Below are 20,777 nucleotides of genomic sequence, written 5' to 3' on the forward strand. Positions count from 1 at the left end.
TCATTTCTAATATTGGATGTTTTCTATGTTCCGTTGTGAAGAAAACATGGTTTTATTAATTTTGTTTTTATTTACAGGACTGTCTCAGAAAATTTGAATATTGTGATAAAGTTCTTTATTTTCTGTAATGCAATTAAAAAAACTAAAATGTCATACATTCTGGATTCATTACAAATCAACTGAAATATTGCAAGCCTTTTATTATTTTAATATTGCTGATTATGGTTTACAGTTTAAGATTAAGATTCCCAGAATATTTTAATTTTTTTAGATAGGATATTTGAGTTTTCTTAAGCTGTAAGCCATGATCAGGAATATCAAAATAATAAAAGGCTTGCAATATTTCAGTTGATTTCTAATGAATCCAGAATGTCAATGTCAATGTCAAAAACAAAAATGACATTTAATTGCATTACAGAAAATCACAACATTCTAATTTTCTGAGACAGTCCTATAGTTTAAATTTACCTTTTTTTTCTTAAATTGGTACATTTCCTGATTTCTAATATTGAATGTTTTCTATGTTCCGTTGTAAAGAAAATACGGTTTTATGATTTTTTTTTTACATTTTACACTGACTGTTAACTTTTGGATTTGAGCTTGTGCTTTAAAGATACTTCAGACAGTCAAAAGCCCGTACAACACCTAATAAAGTACCGCGCCACCAGGTGCACCAGCTGCACCAGGTGCACCAGCTGCACCAGGTGCACCAGCTGCACCAGCTGCACCAGCTGCACCAGGTGCACCAGCTGCACCAGCTGCACCAGGTGCACCAGCTGCACCAGCTGCACCAGGTGCACCAGGTGCACCAGCTGCACCAGGTGCACCAGCTGCACCAGGTGCACCAGCTGCACCAGGTGCACCAGCTGCACCAGGTGCACCAGCTGCACCAGGAGCACCAGGTGCACCAGCTGCACCAGGTGGTGCGGCTGATGAGTGTATATAAAGGTTTTTAAGCTTTCCTGGTCCACAGTGGAAAGTCAGACCCCAGTTTGAGTGGTTTTCCTCTCCAGAGATCGCTGGTTTTGGAACAACAAGGTAACTTCGAGTGTAACATGATGTTATTCTGTTGTTTTGAACATGAAACTCTCGAGATCTGTTTCACAAAATAACTTTGAAAGCAGCTTTAAAAATAAAATGTTCCTCCTACCGCCCTGTAGTTTTAGATGGGAGAAAAGTAGAAATGGAGTAAATCTGGGTGGGAAAGACGAGGGTGTAACTAAGAAAAACCCCCAATCTTAAAGAAACATCCTCCCCAGCTGAAGAGTGACATAAGCAGCTGCTGAGATGCAGGCGGTTCAGGATCCTGCCGCAGGGGGAGGAGAGCGCTCCGAGGAGGCCGAGGAGGAGCCGTGGAATGAGTCTGGAATCTTCTTGGCGTGCTCCACCAGGACGTAGGAGTCCCGGATGTCCGTCAGGCCGAACCAGAAGATGGTCCACACTCCATTTACGAAGCTGCCATCACAATGCTTGAAGTACCTGGATATAGAAAGAAGTAAATATCTAACTGCAGCTACAATAGTCAAACCTTGTTTTAATGGGGAGAAAGAAGAGGAAATCAAAGGTAAGACATCTCGGCAGGTTCACTGGGTTCAAAATAAAAAGATGCTGTAATCAGCAGCAGATGCTGTTTTTATTTACAGGACTGTCTCAGAAAATTAGAATATTGGGATAAAGTTCTTTATTTTCTATAATGCAATTACAAAAACAAAAATATCATACATTCTGGATTCATTACAAATCAACTGAAATATTGCAAGCCTTTTATTATTTTAATATTGCTGATCATGGCTTACAGCTTAAGAAAACTCAAATATCCTATTTTTAAAAATTTGAATATTCTGGGAATCTTAATCTTAGACTGTAAGCCATAATCAGCAATATTAAAATAATAAAAGACTTGCAATATTTCAGTTGATTTGTAATGAATCCAGAATGTATGACATTTTGTCATTTTCATCATTTTGTATGACACAACTTTATCACAATATTCTAATTTTCTGAGACAGTCCTGTATATGTGGCTCCTGATAAGCTTTCAGTTGTGGTGTAATTTAGGAAAAGAAGAAGCAGGAGGAGGAGAAGAAGAACTATTGTTTTTAAAGCAAACTGAGCAGCACACTGCAAAAACTCAAAATCTTACCAGGAATATTTGTCTTATTTCTAGTTAAAATGTCTCATTTTTAGTAAAAAAATCTCATCTCACTTAAAACAAGAGTCATTACCAGAAAAATAAGTTATTTGACAATTTTCACCTGTTTCAAGTAAATTTTCACTTGAAATAAGTAGAAAAATCTGCCAGTGGGACTAGATTTATCTTCTCATTACAAGCAAAAAAATCTTGTTCCACTGGCAGATTTTTCTACTTATTTCAAGTGAAAATCTACTTGAAACAGGTGAAAATTGTTGGTTTTTTTTCCAGTGATGAGTCTTGTTTTAAGTGTAAGGAGATTTTCTTGACAAAAAATAAGACATTATTACTAGAAATAAGATTTGGAGTTTTTGCAGTGCAGGACTCAGTTGAGGCAAGAAACACGTGACTCACCATGGGTTGATTCTGTTTGTGGCTCGAGACCTCCAGAAGAGTTGGCCCAGGTCTTGTCTGATACACTCCCACAGGATGTGGCTGGTGCCCTGGCCCTGCTTACTGCTGCTCACCACGAACTTGTCCAGGTAGGGAGTGCCGCCGTTCAGCGGCTCCATGGTGATGATGGCTGCTGCGCTGTAGCTGTAGGACACAAGCAAGGCTTTTACTCTGACACCTCAGCCGCTGGGGATGGATAATAGTAGTGGGGGAAATAAAAATCCATATTGCAATATATTGTTGTGCTCTCTGTCGCAATGAATAATCGATAAACTGACGACAAATATCGATATTTTATTACAACACAGATAATGGATTTACGTGGTTGTCACCGCACTATTGTTCATGCACTTTAATTTGTCCAGCTGTTCAGTGTTTACATTTACAAGACTAGGAGGCAGTGAGGTACTATGCAAAATTAAGTTGCTTACTGACTTTTCAGTATTACCGTATTTTCGCGACCATTCGGCTCGCCGTGTAGAAAGGCGCACCCTCAGTTTTTTGTGTCATTTTTGGATTTAAAACACACATACGGCGCACCCACCGAAAAGGCGCCGTCTACACACACGGAGCGCCGCCTTACAACACATACGCGCGCGCGCACACACAAATATAGCAAAAAAAAAAATAATAAAGTGGGAGCAAAACTTAGTTGGATTGTACTTTATTTAAGTTATTACATCCATCAAACCCATCAAAATCTTCATCCTCCGTTTCTGCATTCATCCGAGCCTGATCGCGCTGAGACCGGGAGAGCTGATCAGCTGCGACGGGCAGAGCCCGCAGCTCTCTGGCCGTGCTGAGCCGAGTAATTTTCCGTGCCGTGCGGCCCCTCGGAAATGATGCCGGCTTTTGCAAAAGCCCGAACAACAGTCCAACCCAGCAGACACGTCAGCCCACGAATCTACAATCCTTCAACAGTAAACGACGGAGCCCGCCGACGGAGCCCGCCTACCGAGCAGCAGCCGACGTGTCAGCTCCCGCTCGGTCGGTGGTTCCTCCAGCCGTCCGGCCCGCCTCTGCGGCGCAGCTCCCCCGGGAGCCGCGTCTCCTTCTCGGTAACGAGGCCGAGTCTCCCCATCCGCCCCAGGAGCCCCGCCACGGAGCCACCGCCGGGCAATTCACGCCCCCCCCCTTCCCCCTTAACGTTCTTATGGTGGTCCCTACTACGTCCGCAAATCACGCCCCCCCCTTTAACTTCTCATGGTGGCGTCAATTACGTCTGCCTTATGGATCTGCGTTAAGTTGACGCGCACCCTATGGCGTAGGCTCTGCGTTGCCAGGTAACCCTGCGTGGGTGTAACACGGAACCATAAATCAGCCTTTACAATAATACAATGGGCGCATTGCGTCATTGGGTGCGCGGCACATTTAAAAAAAAAAAAAAAAGACGTTTATATGCGTCTAATGGTCGCAAAAATACGGTAGAAACAAAGCAGTGCACTGTCCTGGTTTATATAAAACATGTTATTAATGTTCATACACTTTCATTTGTCCAGCTGTTCAGTGTTTACATTTACAAGCCTAGGAGACAGTGAGGAAATATACAAATGCACTTTCTTTGTACATTGTATGAAGTTTTGGCATTGAATAAATGCATAACTACAGACGTTTTCCTTTTTATGGGTATTTTTTCTTTTTCAGTCACATATATCGTGATATATCATTGATGAGATTTCTTACAATATATGGAGTACAGAGAAACTTTGATGTGTGGATTGTTGCACACACCCTTCAGAGAGGTAGATGGAGTGCAGCCGCCCTCTCAGACTGGAGATGTAATCTTCCCTCAGAGTCTTATCAAAGGACTTGTTGATGAGAGTCAGCAGGCGCTCCACGTTGATTTCATCCAGTGAGCTGTACCTGCACACACACAGCATTAGTGTTGCTGAATGAAAGTAGTGTGTTATTCTGCTTCTAAACATGTGGGAGGCAATGTAACTCAATTCCTATGGAAACAGTTAATTTGGGATTACAGCTTTGACCTCTGGGTTACAGGACAGACTGATATAAATACTTATAGAGGGAAAGTGCATGACGTCACAGATGACACTTCACAGCGGGTTACGCCCACTGAGTGTCAGAAAGACTGAGTGACAGAAAGACTGAGTGTCAGAAAGACTGAGTGGCAGATAGGCATGGGGCGATATACGATATTATCGTATATCGCGATAAAAAACGGCCGCGATAACGTTATCGTGGGGTACTGTAATTATCGCCAATTTTTTTATTTTTTTTATTTATTATTTTTGGTCACACAAGGCTACCAGCCAGGTAGAAGCCAGTGTTATTTTTTTCATGTATTTTATTTATTATTATTATTTATTTAATATTTTTTCAGAGAGTAGTACAATCCGTCTGCATTTGACTACTGTGGCACTTTATTTTCACTCAATCTTTGTGTTGGCCATGCAGCTTTTGTTTTGTATACTACAGAGCAGTGCCTTTATTTTATTATTTTTCCAGAGAGCCGTACTAAGTAGCAGGCAGCCAGCCACTGTTAAAGTTTCAGAGAGTAATACAATCAGTGTGCATTTGGCTCTACTTTGTCACTTTATTTCTATTTGTCACTTATTTCTTTCGACTCTCAGGGAAGTATTTTCTTACAAAAAAAGAAAGTTCAAATAAGTACCGGTACCGGTACTATAGTTTACATTTTGTAATGCATAACATTTACAGTACACTATTTGTTCTCTACCTCAAGTGTCACTGTGTTGTGAATGATTTGAGAATAAATGTTCTGAAGGAACCAGTGGATCCACGGTTAGTGTTTTTCCTTGCATTTTAAGAATTTTATAAGCGACACGCTAATATCGTGATAATATCGTAATCGTGATATTTTTGTCCACTAATATCGTGATATGAAATTTTCATATCGTCCCATGCCTAGTGGCAGAAAGACTGAGTGTCAGAAAGACTGAGTGTCAGAAAGACTGAGGGCCCGATTTACTAAAGGTTTGCGTGTGTAAAAACGTGTGCAAACTTGACAACACCCGCAAACCAAAGTGCCAGCTGATCTACTAACAGCGTGCAAAGACGACTGCGTCTCTGAAATGCGCAAAATTGCACACGCAATCCATTTAGTACTTTTGCCCTGATGAAAAATCAATATGGGGCGTACCCGGCAGAAATCCTAAATACTGGGAGGGGAAGATGCAAATTGGTCCATTTACCACGCGCAATGAGATTTACCAAGCCTGAAAGTAGTTGCGCGTATTGTGATTGCGTCTGTATTTAATACGTTTGAAAGGAAGGTGCTAATCTGCTGCTGCTGTTATTGTGGCAAGGAGGCGACATCCAAAATCAAAGAATACGCAGAGAGAGAGTCTTTATTCTGCTGCATGCTATTTTAAAAATGGTTGCACAAGTTTTATTAAAGGCCACTTTTTCTTTAGTTCTTCGCCTTACATCTTGCCACCTTCTTTTAATGTGCCCCCCTCCACTCGCCCACAAGCAGGCCAAGCCTTTGTGCCAAAACTTTGTATTTTATTGATTACTTATCTTATTGAACGTGAAATCATCCTTCGTAAATTACATTTAATTAAAACCCGTGCTTATTAATCACAAAACACAGGTTAAACATCATGACCAAATCCGCTCCGACCCGCTGTGTCAGGATCAGCGCAGAGACTGCAGCTTCGCCTGAATTATGGTTCTGCGTTAAATCGACGGCCATATGATGGTCCCGTCTGTCACACATTTACTGTCAGTGTTTGCTATATAATATATAATATTTGCAATATACTGTGGACATCTGAATAAAAACTTAACTCATAAATAGATGAATCAAAGCGCTCTCCAGCTCTGTGTCTGATTGTCTTTTTCTCCTCAGATCATGCCGAGCACCGCCGGGTCACGTAAACCCGACCAATTCAATATTAAAATCAAATTCGGTCCTGTGGCCCGTTTTTCTATTTCGTATTTTTGATCTGTGCCTAAAATTGAAATATGAAAAACCAGACGTTTTTCCGTTTTTTGTGTTACCAACTGCATTTATTCTATCGCAGGTTTTCTCCGATATTGCGTTTCTTTTGGTAATGTTTACATTTCTTTGCTGTAGTTCATGAATGTGTTTATTTGCCTCTTCCACTAATATCTCCAACTCCAACTCGTCAAATTTCATTTTGCGCTTGTGACTTGTGACTGTGCATTCCATCCAGACTCTCCATGGCGCAGAGTTTGCGCTCGCAAACCTTAAGACACGCAACACCTCATTTAAATACTGTGGTTTGCACCTGTTATCAATTGCGCACGCAATCTTAGTTGATCAGCCGCAAACCACACGCAAACAGCACGCGCAAACTTTTTCAGTGCACACGCAATTTAGTACTCTTTATTTAGGATCTTAGTAAATCGGGCCCTGAGTGTCAGAAAGACAAGAGTGTCAGAGTAAACTTTCAGTTTAAGCAACTGGAAAACATCTAAAATGGGAGAGAGCTGTTGTGCGATCAACTGTACTCATAGATTTAGCAAGAAATCTGAGTTATCATTTTACAGACTGCCGAAAAATAAACTTAACCCTTGTGCTGTCTTTGGGTCAAAATGACCAAATTCTTCTATTCTCCTCCCATGCTCTCTCCTTCCTTCTTCCTTTCCTCTTTTCCTCCTTTTTTACCCTCCTTTACTCCTTTTTCTTCCTACCTCCCTTCCGTCATTCTTTGCTTTTCCTTCCTTCTTTCCTTATTTTTTCCATTCCTTCCTTCTTCCCTCCCGTCTTTCTTTCCTTTTCTCCATTCCTTCCTCCCTCCCTTCTTTCCTTTTCTCCCTTCTTCCCTTCCTTTCTCCCATCATTCCATCTTTTCTCCCTTCCTTACTCCCTTTCCTATTTCCTTCCTTCCTTCCTTCCTTCCTTCCTTCCTTCCTTCCTTCCTTCCTTCCTTCCTTCCTTCCTTCCTTCCTTCCTTCCTTCCTTCCTTCCTTCCTTCCTTCCTTCCTTCCTTCCTTCCTTCCTTCCTTCCTTCCTTCCTTCCTTCCTTCCTTCCTTCCTTCCTTCCTTCTTTTCTCCCTTCCTTCATTCCTTCCTTTCTCCCTTCACCCTCCCTTGACCTAAAGACAGCACAAGGCTTAAGAGACACAAATGGATCGCTGCAATTCACAGAAACAACTGGATTCCAGACACAGAAACGTGGATTTGTGGTTCCCATTTTGTGTCAGGTAATGTTGAATTTTTGGGTGGCTAACGTTAAACTGTTAAATCATAAAGTTCGGTGTCCTCATCACTTTAATTTCTACAACAAATCCTGTCTTGAAGTCGGACCAAGCGTCAAGACTTTTGTATCTTCAAGCTTTGCTTCGTGTATTTCCCCGGCGTAGAAATTAAGTTCATATAAATATCAGGAAACTGGATTCGTGGCCAAATATTAATGTCCATGGACCACTGGTTCTTGGTAACTGTACCAAATATTAATGTCCATGGACCACTGGTTTTTGGTAACTGTACCAAATATTAATGTCCATGGACCACTGGTTCTTGGTAACTGTACCCAAATATTAATGTCCATGGACCACTGGTTCTGGTAACTGTACCAAATATTAATGTCCATGGACCACTGGTTCTTGGTAACTGTACCAAATATTAATGTCCATGGACCACTGGTTCTTGGTAACTGTACCAAATATTAATGTCCATGGACCACTGGTTCTTGGTAACTGTACCAAATATTAACGTCCATGGACCACTGGTTCTTGGTAACTGTACCAAATATTAATGTCCATGGACCACTGGTTCTTGGTAACTGTACGGGTCACTGTCAAGTCCAACTGCCTTTAATTTAAGCTGATAATCAGCTGTTATCCCGTCTTCTCCACTAGTTGCAGCTGTTTTTACCACTCAGTGTGAGTAAGGGGGCTGGTCCAGTGGGGAAGTGACGTCAATCCAGACCCTCTATATATGTATAAAATGTATATAATTATTATATAAGGTATATACTGACCGGTGTATGGGGTCTCCGTTTTTAAAGAGCGTCCCAGAACCTGAGATAGAGGGGCAGACAGAGAACTGAATTCATGTGGGAAACAGAAACACACTGTGTGTGTGTGTGTGTGTGTGTGTGTGTGTGTGTGTGTGTGTGTGTGTGTGTGTGCGTGTGAGTGTGAGTGTGTGTGTGTGTGTGTGTGTGTCACCTCTGTGGCTGAACAGCTCGGTGAGCAGTGTGCTGGCTGAGGTGATGACAGCAGAAGACTCCGTGGGCAGCTGATTGAGCAGCCTGGCGATGGTGGTGACTCTGCGGCGCTCGGCGGCACTCAGCCACGCCGCCGTGGACAGACTGGGCAGGTCGGTGGGCAGAGACACGGTCCCCAACACCTGCAACAGCAACACAGGTCCAGCTACAGGCAGACACGGAGCCACGCATAGGAAAGCTTATGCAGTGACAAGATCCTAATCTCTCGCGTATTCATTCACAGTGCAGGACCAAAGTTTTTTTTCAATTCAATTTTCAATTCAATTTTATTTATATAGCATCTATTGCGAGGGGTCGGCAACCCGCGTCTCTAGAGCCGCATGCGGTTCTTTAGCGCCGCCCTAGTGGCTCCTGGAGCTTTTTTTCCTTTTTTTCTTCTTTTCCATGTTTTTCTTTTTTGCCTTTTTTTTCTCTTTTTTCTTTTCCTCTTTTTTTCTTCTTTTTTCCATTCCTTTTTAATCTCGACATTTCAACTTTTTTCTCGACATTTCGACTTTTTCCTCGAAGTGCATAATGAAAAAAAAATCTTTCCCCAGTTCTAACTAATATAGATACATGCAGCATGTGTTGTCTTCATTCTAAGGCTTATACAAGACTTTTCCTTTTTTGCGGCTCCAGACATATTTGTTTTTGTGTTTTTGGTCCAATATGGCTCTAAAACATTTGGGTTGCCGACCTATTACAAAAGAAGTTGTATCTAGGATCTTTCCAGAGACCAGAACATAAACCCCGAGCAATTATTACATAAACAATGGCAGGTAAAAACTCCCCTAGGGGGAAGTGATGCTGAGGAAACGGCTGGTTTAACCTCTTTTGGCAAGTTAAAGCAGATCTTCCAGGATCTCTGGACCAGAGGGGGAGTTCTGGATCATTCTGGATCATCTTGAAATGTTTGAGTGTCTTGTATCTATGGAACTGACTCTAAACCCCCAAACTCATGACATCAGCTGGACTCAGGGCGTGCACGACACAGTTAGCTCCAGGTAGCTTTTGATGAATGAACTGATGGGATACTTTTCTTACCAGTACTGTGAATCATTAATGTGTTTATTTAATAAAGAAACAAGAAATTACACGTTTGTGTTTTTCATGTAAGTGCATTATGTTTATATATTGATTTGAGACTTGCATGAAGAGCACGTCACAATTTATAATAAATTATTCTCTGGGGTTCCCATACTTTCCCCTGCAGAACCAGCTGTGTTTGTACCTTGTGTTTGGGGCTCTGCAGGCCTCCGGAGTTGTTCAGGAACATGACCTTGTGAGGCTGCAGAGCTCTGGAAACGGCTGCCGTGACCTCCGTGGGGTCCAGCATCACCGAGCAGCCTCGCTCGTCTCTGCCCACGGGACAGACCAGCGGGATGGTCCCGCAGTCCAGACTCCACTGGAGGAGGCTGGCGTCCACGGAGACGGTTGCTGGAGCGCTGCGGGGACCAGAGGTGAGGGGGTGAACACGGGGTTTACCCATCATGCCTCAGAACACTATCCATGATAAGCAGGGGTGAAAGTAAGCCGGTACGATCCGGTACTCCCTACCACCAAAAGATTCAGTGCCGGTACGCAGTACCGGGAAAAAAAACACGAAGACACCGTACGGCGCGCGTCGCCGCGTACCCTACACCGTAGGCTCTGCGTCGATTTAACGCAGAACCATAAATCATGCTTTAGAAGAGCTGTGCTCTCGGACACACGGACGTGCCGGGCGAGTGCAGCTCGTCAGCTCATCTATGGAGAAGTTAAAGAGCAGTCACCGCTAGCTTCTCCTTTCATCAAGGCAGGGAAGAGTTTGACCCAGGCGGGAATAGATGAACGTTACCAAGCAGTGACTTAAGGCTGAGTTATGGTTCTGCGTCAAAACGACGCCGTGCCTACGGCGTGTGGTACGCGCCAAGGAGCCATCGAGGAGCCCAATGCTGGGGGTATAGTCTGTAATCGTATTCAAAAAAACATTTATTGTTATACTGGGTGAAATGGTCCTTCCATCCTGAGAGTAGCCAGTGAATAATGTGTTCAGAAAAAGGAAAGAAAAACATCCGACCTCCTTGACAGCTTTTTTCCTGTAAAAACTCTGACCAATCTGTTTTTTGCGGTCCGAATGGCACGGATTGGTCAGAGGACCAGAGGATTGGCAGGGGGGAAAGAACCAATCAGATACCTTCATTTTAAGTCCCGCCCACGCCCCCCTCTGTCCCATTAGCGCACTCGTCACGTCCCTCTGCTTCCAGTCCCTGTGTCCACTTCCCTCGGCTCAGAGTGTTCGCCCTGCTAAAAAGGCCAAAAAAAGAAAGCCAAAGTGCCATTCTGCGGCGCAGGTTGTCCGCTACTGGGGGTCTGCCACGGACCCCCAGTCCATCAGGGATCAATAACTGATCAATAATTGTTTTCTCCATCAGATTCCTGTCAACTCACCATCGACACAAACACAGTCCACAACAAGATCAAACTGTCTGACGACAACAGGAAGATGATGTATGTGGAGGAGGATCAGTCATTGATCATCCAGACAGGTTTGATTACTGGTACCAGCTGCTGTGTAGAGGAGTTCTGACGGGTCGCTGTTACTGGGAGGTCCAGTGGAGCGGACAAGTTTCTGTAGCAGTGAGTTACAGAAGAATCAGCAGGAGAGGAAACTCTGATGACTGTAGTGTTTGGAAGAAATGATCATTCCTGGAGTCTGAACCATCATCCAGGTGGTCAGTAACGTGTCTGTCACAATAACAGAGAAACATCCATCATCTCCTCATCTTTATCTTCATTCTCTGGCAGAGCAGCAGTGTACGTGGACGTTCCTGCTGGAACTCTGTCCTTCTATGAAGTCACGACTGATCCGATCCGATGGAGACGCCTCCATCCCCACGGACCCCCAGTATGGGGGTCCGTGGGGATGGAGGCGTCTCCATCCCGGCGAGGGCGTAGAGCGCCGGTGCGGCTGGCGGTGCGGCTGGCGGTGCGGCTGGTGGTGCGGCTGGCGGTGCGGCTGGCGGTGCGGCTGGCGGAGCGCTGCCGTGCAGGCTCTGTTGCCACGGCTACGGCGTAGGGTACGCGGCGACGCGCACCATTCTGTGTTGGTGTAACGCGGAACCATAAATCAGCCTTCAGTGTGTGCTCTGTCTGCTGTTCTGATCTTCTCTGTTGTCTCATTTTGCTGGGACATCGGGTCCCTCCGCCGAGACACAACTTTTGCGGTATGCGTTCATTGTTGTGTCTAAAAATGATGCGCAGTGCCCACCCAATCAGAAACGGTACAGATATTCTGTGATATTTTTTTAGATTTATAAAAAAATAAAATTATAAAAAAATAAAGGATCCCCATAACTTTGATTGGGTGGGCAGGACGCACGTTTGGGTGGGCACAGCTCACCCCTGCCCCCCCCTAAAACCGGCCTCGCTTACAGGTGAATGAGACATGGGGTAGTTTTGTTGAAAATGTGCTGTCCAAAATGTCCTGGAAAACTGGACTCCTGCAAATGCGCGTTCCCCAAAGTTTGTGGGGGCATGGCTTTGGACGGAGCGCTGACGGGAGGGGGAGGAGGGGGCGGGGCTTAGACGAGGTGCCACTTTCAAATCTTGCTAGCTCTCCAACATTGCAGACTATACATATAAGACCTCACTTATATTTTTTTGTTCAAAGATATAAAACAAAGTTGATACTAAAATTGTTTCTTCTCCTTTTTTCCAAATAAGAATCGATAAGAGAATCAATAAAGAATCGAATCGTTAAGCAGAATCAAAAATGGAATTGGAATAATCTTATCAATTCCCATCCCTAGCTGTGACGCGCCTCTACCTGCTTCCTCGCGGTGCTCCGTGCAGTTGAAGGAAGGGCTCTGCGGAGAAGAAGGGCAGGACGGTGGCTGAGTGCTGCTGCAGAGCCTCGCTCAGCTGCTGGCACCGCTGCACCACTTCTGTAGGTCCGCTCAGCGGCTCCGTGGTCCCGGCCTCCTGCTGCTCAGACCAGCCCATCACCACTACAGGCTTCATGTCCATCCGCTGCAGGAAGGACAGCCCGAAGGCCAGGCTCTGGACCATTTCCCTGCTGTGGAAGGCTGAGCTGTCCACCTATGATAGAAAAGAAAAACAAAAAAGGTACAGATTGCAAAAGAGAGACTGACAAAGGAAGAGTTGGGTCTGAACAAACAACTCCAGGAACAGCTGGGATCAGACAGAAAAACCAGCATATCTTTGCCTTTTATTGTTTGGTACACAATAAGAATTCAAGGTAGTCTGCTTTCTCTCTCATCAGCCTCACGCTACGCCAAGCCCAGCCTGCAACTTCTCCGAGGTTTTCTCCATCCCGCCAGTGAGTTGGAAGACTGCAGTTAGTCTGCAATTCTGTTCAGTCACATCCATATTTTGTTTCTGCTCGCCCAACGTTTTGGCACTTTTCCACTAGTACCTACTCAGCCCGACACGCCTCCACTCGGTTTGGTTCTTTTCCACTAGGGGTCCAGCGTGCCGAGTAGATACTTTTCTGTAACTATTCTGCTGAGGTTCTAAGCTGCTGAGTCGGCTGTATCTGACATCATCACACTACAGGCCACCGATTGGTCGGGGGGTTGGAGTCAGACGTCTGAGTCAGGAGGAGGAAATCAGAGAAAGAGACTCTGATGGCGGCTTATTTTTCATTTTATTCAACCAGCGCAAAAGTCTGTTTCATGATCCAACTCTGAGGTGCAGATGTTCATAAACCTGGTGTCTGAGGAGAGAATTAAAAAGGGATCTAGACGGAGATAAGGAACGACCAGATCCACCAGGAGCTCTGTCACTTCATAGCTACTCACGGCTCCAGCTGACTTTTCAGCAGCGCCGAGACAACAAAAACTGTTTTTGTTTTTTTAAAGCGTTGCCGCTTGAAGCTTCTCTCACTCTCATTTTTTTACTTGATATCAAACACAAGCCACAGACCCAGCAGCACATCTATCATCTCCTCCAGGTTCTACATCTTTAGTGTTGTTGTCTTCTTTGTTTAGATCACATAATCAAATACGTCACAGCAGCTTCTCCAACCTCCTACTTCTGCTTCAGGTGCTGAATTGTAGTGGGAAAGAAACCAGGCCGAGTTGAGTCGAGTCGAGCTGAGATGAGTAGAGCCGAGTAGGTACTAGTGGAAAGTGTTGGTCATACAGTTTATCTCTTCAGAGCCAGGCAGCTCTGAAAGGGCCAGAATGGCTGCCAACGTTTCCAAATATGTCAATATGCCAGGTAACCGCCAGCTCCAAAAAGCAGAAATCCTATTATCCTTATTATCAGCAATCCAATTATGTAGGCATCTTCGACATCCTCGACCGGCACAACCCTCCACTTATTCCAGGGGTCCATCGGGTATCCAGCAGCAAGAGGGCTCCCCTCTGTTCCGTCTCCTCATCGAGAACATTTGGTCAATTGCGCTGAGAGAGCAGCTGACCAGATCCATGATTTTAGAAATTTCGGGGGATATGGAAAGAAAGGCTTTAGATAGATTGAGGAAAGCAGCAGCAGCAGCAGGGAGATATGGGAAGGGGTGGGAGAAAGAAAGGCGTCCGCTGCGCCGAGAGCAGGAAGAAGAAGTAGTTGTCCAGCAATGCAGGTACCACATACAGGAAACTATCATCATCTTCATCTAGTGTGACCATGACAACTGCTCAGGGAGGCTCCTGCACTTCTCCATGCAACAGGATTGCCTGGTGCGCTTGGATTCTGCTTTTGACTCGTGGTTCTGGGGCTCCTTCTAAGAAAATAGTGTTGATACGAAACAGAGAATCTCCTTGGCGCAAAGCACAACTGTGTTCAGACAAATATTGAGATGCTGTACAAGAAAATGGCACACTTTTAAACTAGAGAATGTTACTTAGCATTGAGAGATACTTCCCTAATCCTATATTTAACAGTTCTTGAGCCTGAGTAACATCATCTAAATCAGGGGCATCCTTTTCCATAAGAGTACTGTAAAACCGGCCCATGCACTCATCATACCTCGGCTGCAAAGCAGTTCTGAGTTGTGTTCAAATAATCTGATTTTCAAGTAATGTAGAATGTAGTGGCCAGAGTACTGACCAGATCTGGCCTCTCGGCCTCCAGGAAAGTGTAGAATGAAATCTAAAATCATTTTCATGACAAACATAACACTTAGGCCATGTCCCAATCCCCCCCTACGCCTACTTTTCAACACTACCCTCTAAATTTTGCACGTTCCCGTGAGGGTAGTGGTGTCCCCATTCCTCTTTGCATCTAGGGGGAGTGGACATATCGAGGGCGAGTGGTCATCAATCTGGGCCTACACAGCGAGGGATTTCAGATTCACCCTAGCTGACCAAGGGCCAGAAAAATTTCCCAGAATGTTTTGATTCAGTCTGCAAATGATGACGAAAACAAAAAAAACATGGCGGACATTTCTTATTTTTTAGTGAATAAAATCAATATTTTGAGTTAGTTTCTACATAAAAATGCGTTTTGATTACATTTCTAGCGAGAAATATATATTTTACTTTCATAATATTCTCTCAGTGAATGTACATAATCACTAGTTTGTCCATTGGTGCGAAGTCTTTTTCAAACCTCGCCAGAATAAAGGCTGATTTATGGTTCCGCGTTACACCAACGCAGAGCCTACGGCGTAGGTTATGCGGCGACGCGCGCCGTACCCTACGCCGTAGGCTCTGCGTCGATTTAACGCGGAACCATAAATCAGCTCCCGAGCCGGCAGGCAGGAATCCCAAAATTTTCGGAGCAAATTTCTTAACAGGCGTAGCTACAACTGTTAGATTTCATCTATTAAACCAACATTTATCTTCCTAAATGATTTATTTCAGCCAGCGGTAATTCTCCACAGAGCTGCAGGTTTTTCCCCGGGACGACGGCGCAGGTTGACCCGGCCGTGAGCTGCTGCTGCTCCGAGCCGGCGGCTCTTCTCTGAAAACATTGGATCAAATTTCTTAACAGGCGTTATTTGGATAAACTGAGCCCAGGTTGGGGATCTTAACGGTTACTTTTACGCAGTAAAACCACGCAGTGACGTAGGAAGCAAAATTTAGGGGTGGTGCTGAAAAGTAGGGGTAGTGGGAGTATTGGGACAGGCCCCTGGGAAGATTTCAAGTGGCCTAAAATCTGTGGCTTCTTTTTTTAGGGGTAGTGGTAGAAAGTAGGGGCTGTATTGGGATTGGCCCTTAGAAGCATAGATGTCTTTTCTTTTGAAGTTGCAGTTTATTTAAAATTTTCTTTTGAAAACAACTGTTTTCTGATATGACATAAACTGGGTGATTTGACAACCACATCTGCTCCTTTGGCTCCATCTGCAGGTCTCAATGCAGTTTGCACGTTTCCACCACTCCTTTTGCTGTTCCTCCAATCACAGCCAGGGGGTTGGCTTGACAAATGTCAATCATAAAGAGCGTACATACTGGCCTTCTGTAACATTCCCGTAAAACTGGGTCACCAACTCCTTTGGCCTTTACCTACTGGCCCAACCGAGCGAGGAAATCCTACAAACGTGTGTCTTCACATACACGAAATCGGCATCCCAGAACCATTCGGGTTCTCCTCTCCACCCGGGAGCGTCCAGGTGTTCCTCTCCACCCGGGAGCGTCCGGGTGTTCCTCTCCGGCCAGGAGAGTCTAGGTCCTCCCCTCCGGCAAGGAGAGTCTGGGTCCTCCTCACCGTCCAGGAGCGTCCGTGTCCTCCTCTCCAACCGGGAGCGTCCGGATTCTCCTCTCCACCCGGGAGAGTCCGGGTCCTCCTCTCCGGCCGGGAGCGTCCGGGTGTTACTCTCCGCCCGGGAGCGTCCGGGTCCTCCTCTCCGCCCGGGAGCGTCCGGGTGTTCCTCTCCACCCGGGAGCGTCCGGGTGTTCCTCTCCGGCCAGGAGAGTCTGGGTCCTCCTCTCCGGCCGGGAGCGTCCGGGTGTTACTCTCCGCCCGGGAGCGTCCGTGTCCTCCTCTCCAACCGGGAGCGTCCGGATTCTCCTCTCCACCCGGGAGAGTCCGGGTCCTCCTCTCCGGCCGGGAGCGTCCGGGTGTTACTCTCCGGCCGGGAGCGTCCGGGTGTTCCTCTCCACCCGGGAGCGTCCGGGTCCTCCTCTCCGCCCAGGGGGCGTCCGGGTGTTCCTCTCCACCCGGGAGCGTCCGGGTCCTCCTCTCCACCCGGGAGCGTCCGGGTGTTCCTCTCCGCCCGGAAGCATCCGGGTCTTCCTCACCGGCGGGAAGTCAGCAGGCTCTAACTGCTTGTCCCTGGAGTAAAGTCTGGCTCCTCTGTTCCTTCAACTACGTTCGTCATGTGCCAGAAAGTTGTTAAATCCTCACACTTCTCACTTGGTTGCAGAATGGGGGGGTGACCCTCTTCTGAAAGACCGGCAAAAGGGGGAAATGTTCCCCAAAGACATGCCGGTATGTACCGGCATGTCTCAGGAGTGAACAGGAGTGAACATGTCACTGTAGGAAGGAAGCCAAAAAGAAAGAAACTCTGTGCCGGAAATAAATCCTGGGTGAATATTAGGAGTGTGGTTTCAGCGGTGGAGGGAACTGTGGACTTGACAGGTTTTCATCTGTGATACAGTTCAGTTTAGAGATGGGGGAGAATAACCCCACTGGGATCTGGATCTGTGCTGTCACGGTACCCAAGGTCTGGCTGGATCACTTCAGTTCACTTCAGTTTCAGTTTATTTTCGATCATGACATCACAAAAAAAAAGAAAAATAAGACAAACAGCAAAATAGCTTTTACAGAATTGAAAATAAAATAAAATGAAAAATGACAACAAGGAAACAAATACACTGTTCAAAGAAAACATTACAAAAAAAAAGAAAGTTTCCAATATACAAATAACATCCTGATCGAAAAAGGTGTAGGCTGAAGCAAAGCTTATTCACTGCCTACCTTCAAAAGGATTATTTAAAGTAATGAAATAAAAGTAAGAGATAAGTATGACTGCAAGCTGTAAAACAAATTGCCTCCATGGGGATAACAAATATTCCTTGAACTTAGAGAAATAAGAAAGAAAAAAGGTGCAGTCTACATGTTTCCTTCATCCTTGAATAATCAAATCAAATCACCAAATAAATGAATACCCAAATCAACATAGCAAGCATCACTTATGTTAAGACTCAAGCAGCCCAAACAAAAGGTCAAGCCTGTGTTACACATCAGTAGTGGGTAGGGTGGCCACCTTTCAGAAATAGAAATAAGGGACACCACGATTTCAGCAGCGGAGGGGCCAAAAAAAGGGACGTCCCCAAAACTTCTAAAATGCATAGAAATGTATTTATTTTATTTGAAAAAACAAAACGCTTTGATTTAAAGTTTAAAGTGCTTTAATAGCATTGAACTTGCATGACTGTACAGACAGCCAACCATATGATATGCTATCTATGTCCACATCAGCCAAGATGTAAAATATGGCCTACAGGTGAAGAATATGGTGTAAAAGTTAATTTATTTCAATAATTCAACTTAAAAGGTGAAACTAATACATGTATATTACATAGTCTCATTACAGGCAAAACAAGATATGTTAAACCTTTATTTGTTATAATTTTGATGATTGAATTGTTTATTGATTTCGTAATATAGCCTATTCTAATTTTTTGAGATTTTTTATTTGGGGTTTTCATAATCTGTGAGCCATAATCACCATAATTATAACAAATAAAGGCTTGAAATATCTCAATTTAAATGTAAATAATATATTCGTTTCACGTTTAGTTGAATTTATGACGTTTTGCAATATATTAAAAATTTCCAACCTTCCCCTGTATATCATGACATCAATAAATAAGAGCATAATATGTGTCTGTATTGGTTCAATACGGAACGCAACTTTTAATTCCCAATTAGGCCTACGGAACAATTCCGTATTTTAAGGGACGGGCGGCGACCCTATAGTGGGAAAAGTTAGTGCAAGTTTACCTCCAACACGGCGAAGGCGGGAGCCTGCGCCGAGCTGGCCCTCTGGAACTGGGTGAGCCAGTACCGGGCCTCCCGGGGATCCCCCCCCACCTCGTTCAGGAACGCCTTCACGTCCCGGTAGATGAGATTCCGGTTGGCCAGGGTGTACCGCTCCCCGGCGGAGACGTGCAGCGGGGTCTCCAGCTGCTGCGCCGGCGGCCCCGTGGCTCTACCCAGCACCCCGCCGGCCGCCGCGGCGGAGCTGCTTCCCAGGCGGCGCTGCGGAGCCAGCACCCTCCGCTGCTGCTGCTGCTGCTGGCCGGAGCTGCGCGCCGCCGCGGCGGAGTACAGACCCGGGCTGGACAGGTACTTCCCGGCCAGCACCACGGCCCGGCAGCCGGCGGAGCCGCTGTTTACTGTGGGCATGTTGGGCGGCAGCGCGGATCCGTCCGGGGGAAGCAGAGGAATCACACGTGTGGAGCGGCTGGGGCGGAGCGGCGGGACCGGTCTGCACACGCGGCTGCTGCGTCGGCACTTCTCGGGTTTCGTTAGGGGGGTCGGGTCGGGTCGGGGGGGGCGTTTACTACTGACCTCTTTTACTCTTTAGGGCTCTCTATGAATGTTGTTGAACACAAATTAACAACAGAATGAGTTCATGGATATTCTTTTCTTTGTTTAAAGCAGAATGCGCTCTTTTGAGAACTAAACGTCCTGGTCCCACGTTGACATCCATATATAATAGAACCAAAGCTAGGATAAATACTAAAGAGAGACTGTTGATGTTTTTAGAAAGAGGCTCAAGACCCATCTCTTTAATCAGGCTTTTTGACTCATTTAACTCTTAAATTTTTTATGCTCACCCCTATTTTTATTGGATCTTACTACTCTGTTCTATATTAATATTTAGTTTATCCTGTTTTATCATATTTTATTTTCATTGTTTTATCTCAATGTTATATTTAAATGTTTTAGTCGTTATTTATGGTCTATTTTATACATTCTATTGCCTTATTCTTTTAGTTTTTAATGTCTTGCTTTCTAGACATACTTTTAGGATTTTATGTTATGTTATACTTTTTAAACTCTTTTAGTGTATCTTATCCTGCTTTCTTTAGCTTTTAGCTCCAGTGTTTCCAGGGTCGAAACCCAAAAAAATGGCTAAACGAAGAGCAACATATTTCACAGAAATGGAGCAGCAAGTTCCTCCTGAGGCGTACAAGGAGGAGAGGGCAGTTATTACAAATAAAAGTAACACTAATATCTGCCAAAGCACGTGATATGGCTTGGCAGAGAATTACTGATCGCGTCAATGCGTAAGTTTAGGCCATTATGTGAATTTTATATTAAATGAATGAAGCAAACAATGGGCAAATGAACTGAAAAAATAAAAAATAAAAATAAAAAAAAGTGAAAACTCTGTCAACTGTATTTTTTTAATTGAAATGATTGAGACAGATTTGATCACGCACTCTGTGACCATCTGCCATGTCAACCTGCTGCTGAAAGGGAGGAGCCGGTACCGGCTCCTCAATAACGGGAGTCAATTCATTGCGCAATGTGGCAATGTTGTGCAATATGGCACATGCAACAATTCTATCCCAGCCCTGTCTGGGCAGACCCTCAGCCTGCGCAAGTACTGAAACCTCTCCTTGAGAATCCCAAATGTCATCTCAATTTCTCCCCGGGTTCTGCTGTGAGCCACGTTGAAGCGTGTTTGCGCTCCAGCATCCGGATCGGGGTAATGAGCGTGGGGAGGCACGGACATCCTCTATCCCCCAGGAGATAGACATCAAATTCTCCTGCAATTGCACATATAACACAAAGTTAGACACATGAATATTCGCAAAACTGATCAATATAATATTAGTAATATGACGCACTCTGTAGAAATGTGGAGCTCAAATTTGATTCCCTGTACATCCTGCATCATGCACATAGCCTGGCCATCTCGCCTCCACGTTTGATATTAGATTTGCAGCATCGCATCATCTGGCAATTGAAAAAATACGTTTTCAAACATCATTAAGAGAGCGCTCAAAAATAAAAGCAGCTTACTGTTCCAATATACCTACTTGGACATCAATGCTGTGGAAACCTTTCCTGTTAACAAAGTCAGCCTCATTTTGGGATGGTGCTGTAATTGGCACATGCGTCCCATCG

The 20,777-nt window shown here is 44.9% G+C and overlaps 1 protein-coding gene across 1 annotated transcript; it reads right to left on the bottom strand.

Annotated features, from left to right (window-relative positions):
• Positions 1–404: 404 nt before the first annotated feature.
• nags (N-acetylglutamate synthase) lies at positions 405–19,080 on the bottom strand. Its single transcript, XM_061711175.1, has 8 exons — positions 18,639–19,080; positions 12,553–12,824; positions 9,976–10,189; positions 8,707–8,887; positions 8,517–8,556; positions 4,315–4,446; positions 2,545–2,727; positions 405–1,479 (listed from the first exon to the last, which is right to left on the bottom strand). The coding sequence occupies exons 1-8, from the start codon at positions 19,041–19,043 to the stop codon at positions 1,299–1,301; spliced, it is 1,608 nt and encodes a 535-aa protein (XP_061567159.1). The 5' UTR covers positions 19,044–19,080; the 3' UTR covers positions 405–1,298.
• Positions 19,081–20,777: the final 1,697 nt, after the last annotated feature.

The sequence above is a fragment of the Cololabis saira genome, chromosome 21 (genome assembly GCF_033807715.1).
Source record: "Cololabis saira isolate AMF1-May2022 chromosome 21, fColSai1.1, whole genome shotgun sequence".
Taxonomy (NCBI): Eukaryota; Metazoa; Chordata; class Actinopteri; order Beloniformes; family Belonidae; genus Cololabis; species Cololabis saira.

Coding starts and splice junctions, on each gene's coding strand:
- nags (XM_061711175.1), bottom strand. CDS start 19,043: ATGCCCACAGTAAACAGCGGCTCCGCCGGCTGCCGGGCCGTGGTGCTG. Junction 12,825..18,638: donor CCGCCTTCGCCGTGTTGGAG/GTAAACTTGCAC, acceptor TTTCTATCATAG/GTGGACAGCTCAGCCTTCCA. Junction 4,447..8,516: donor AACGGAGACCCCATACACCG/GTCAGTATATAC, acceptor GTGTGTGTGCAG/GTACAGCTCACTGGATGAAA.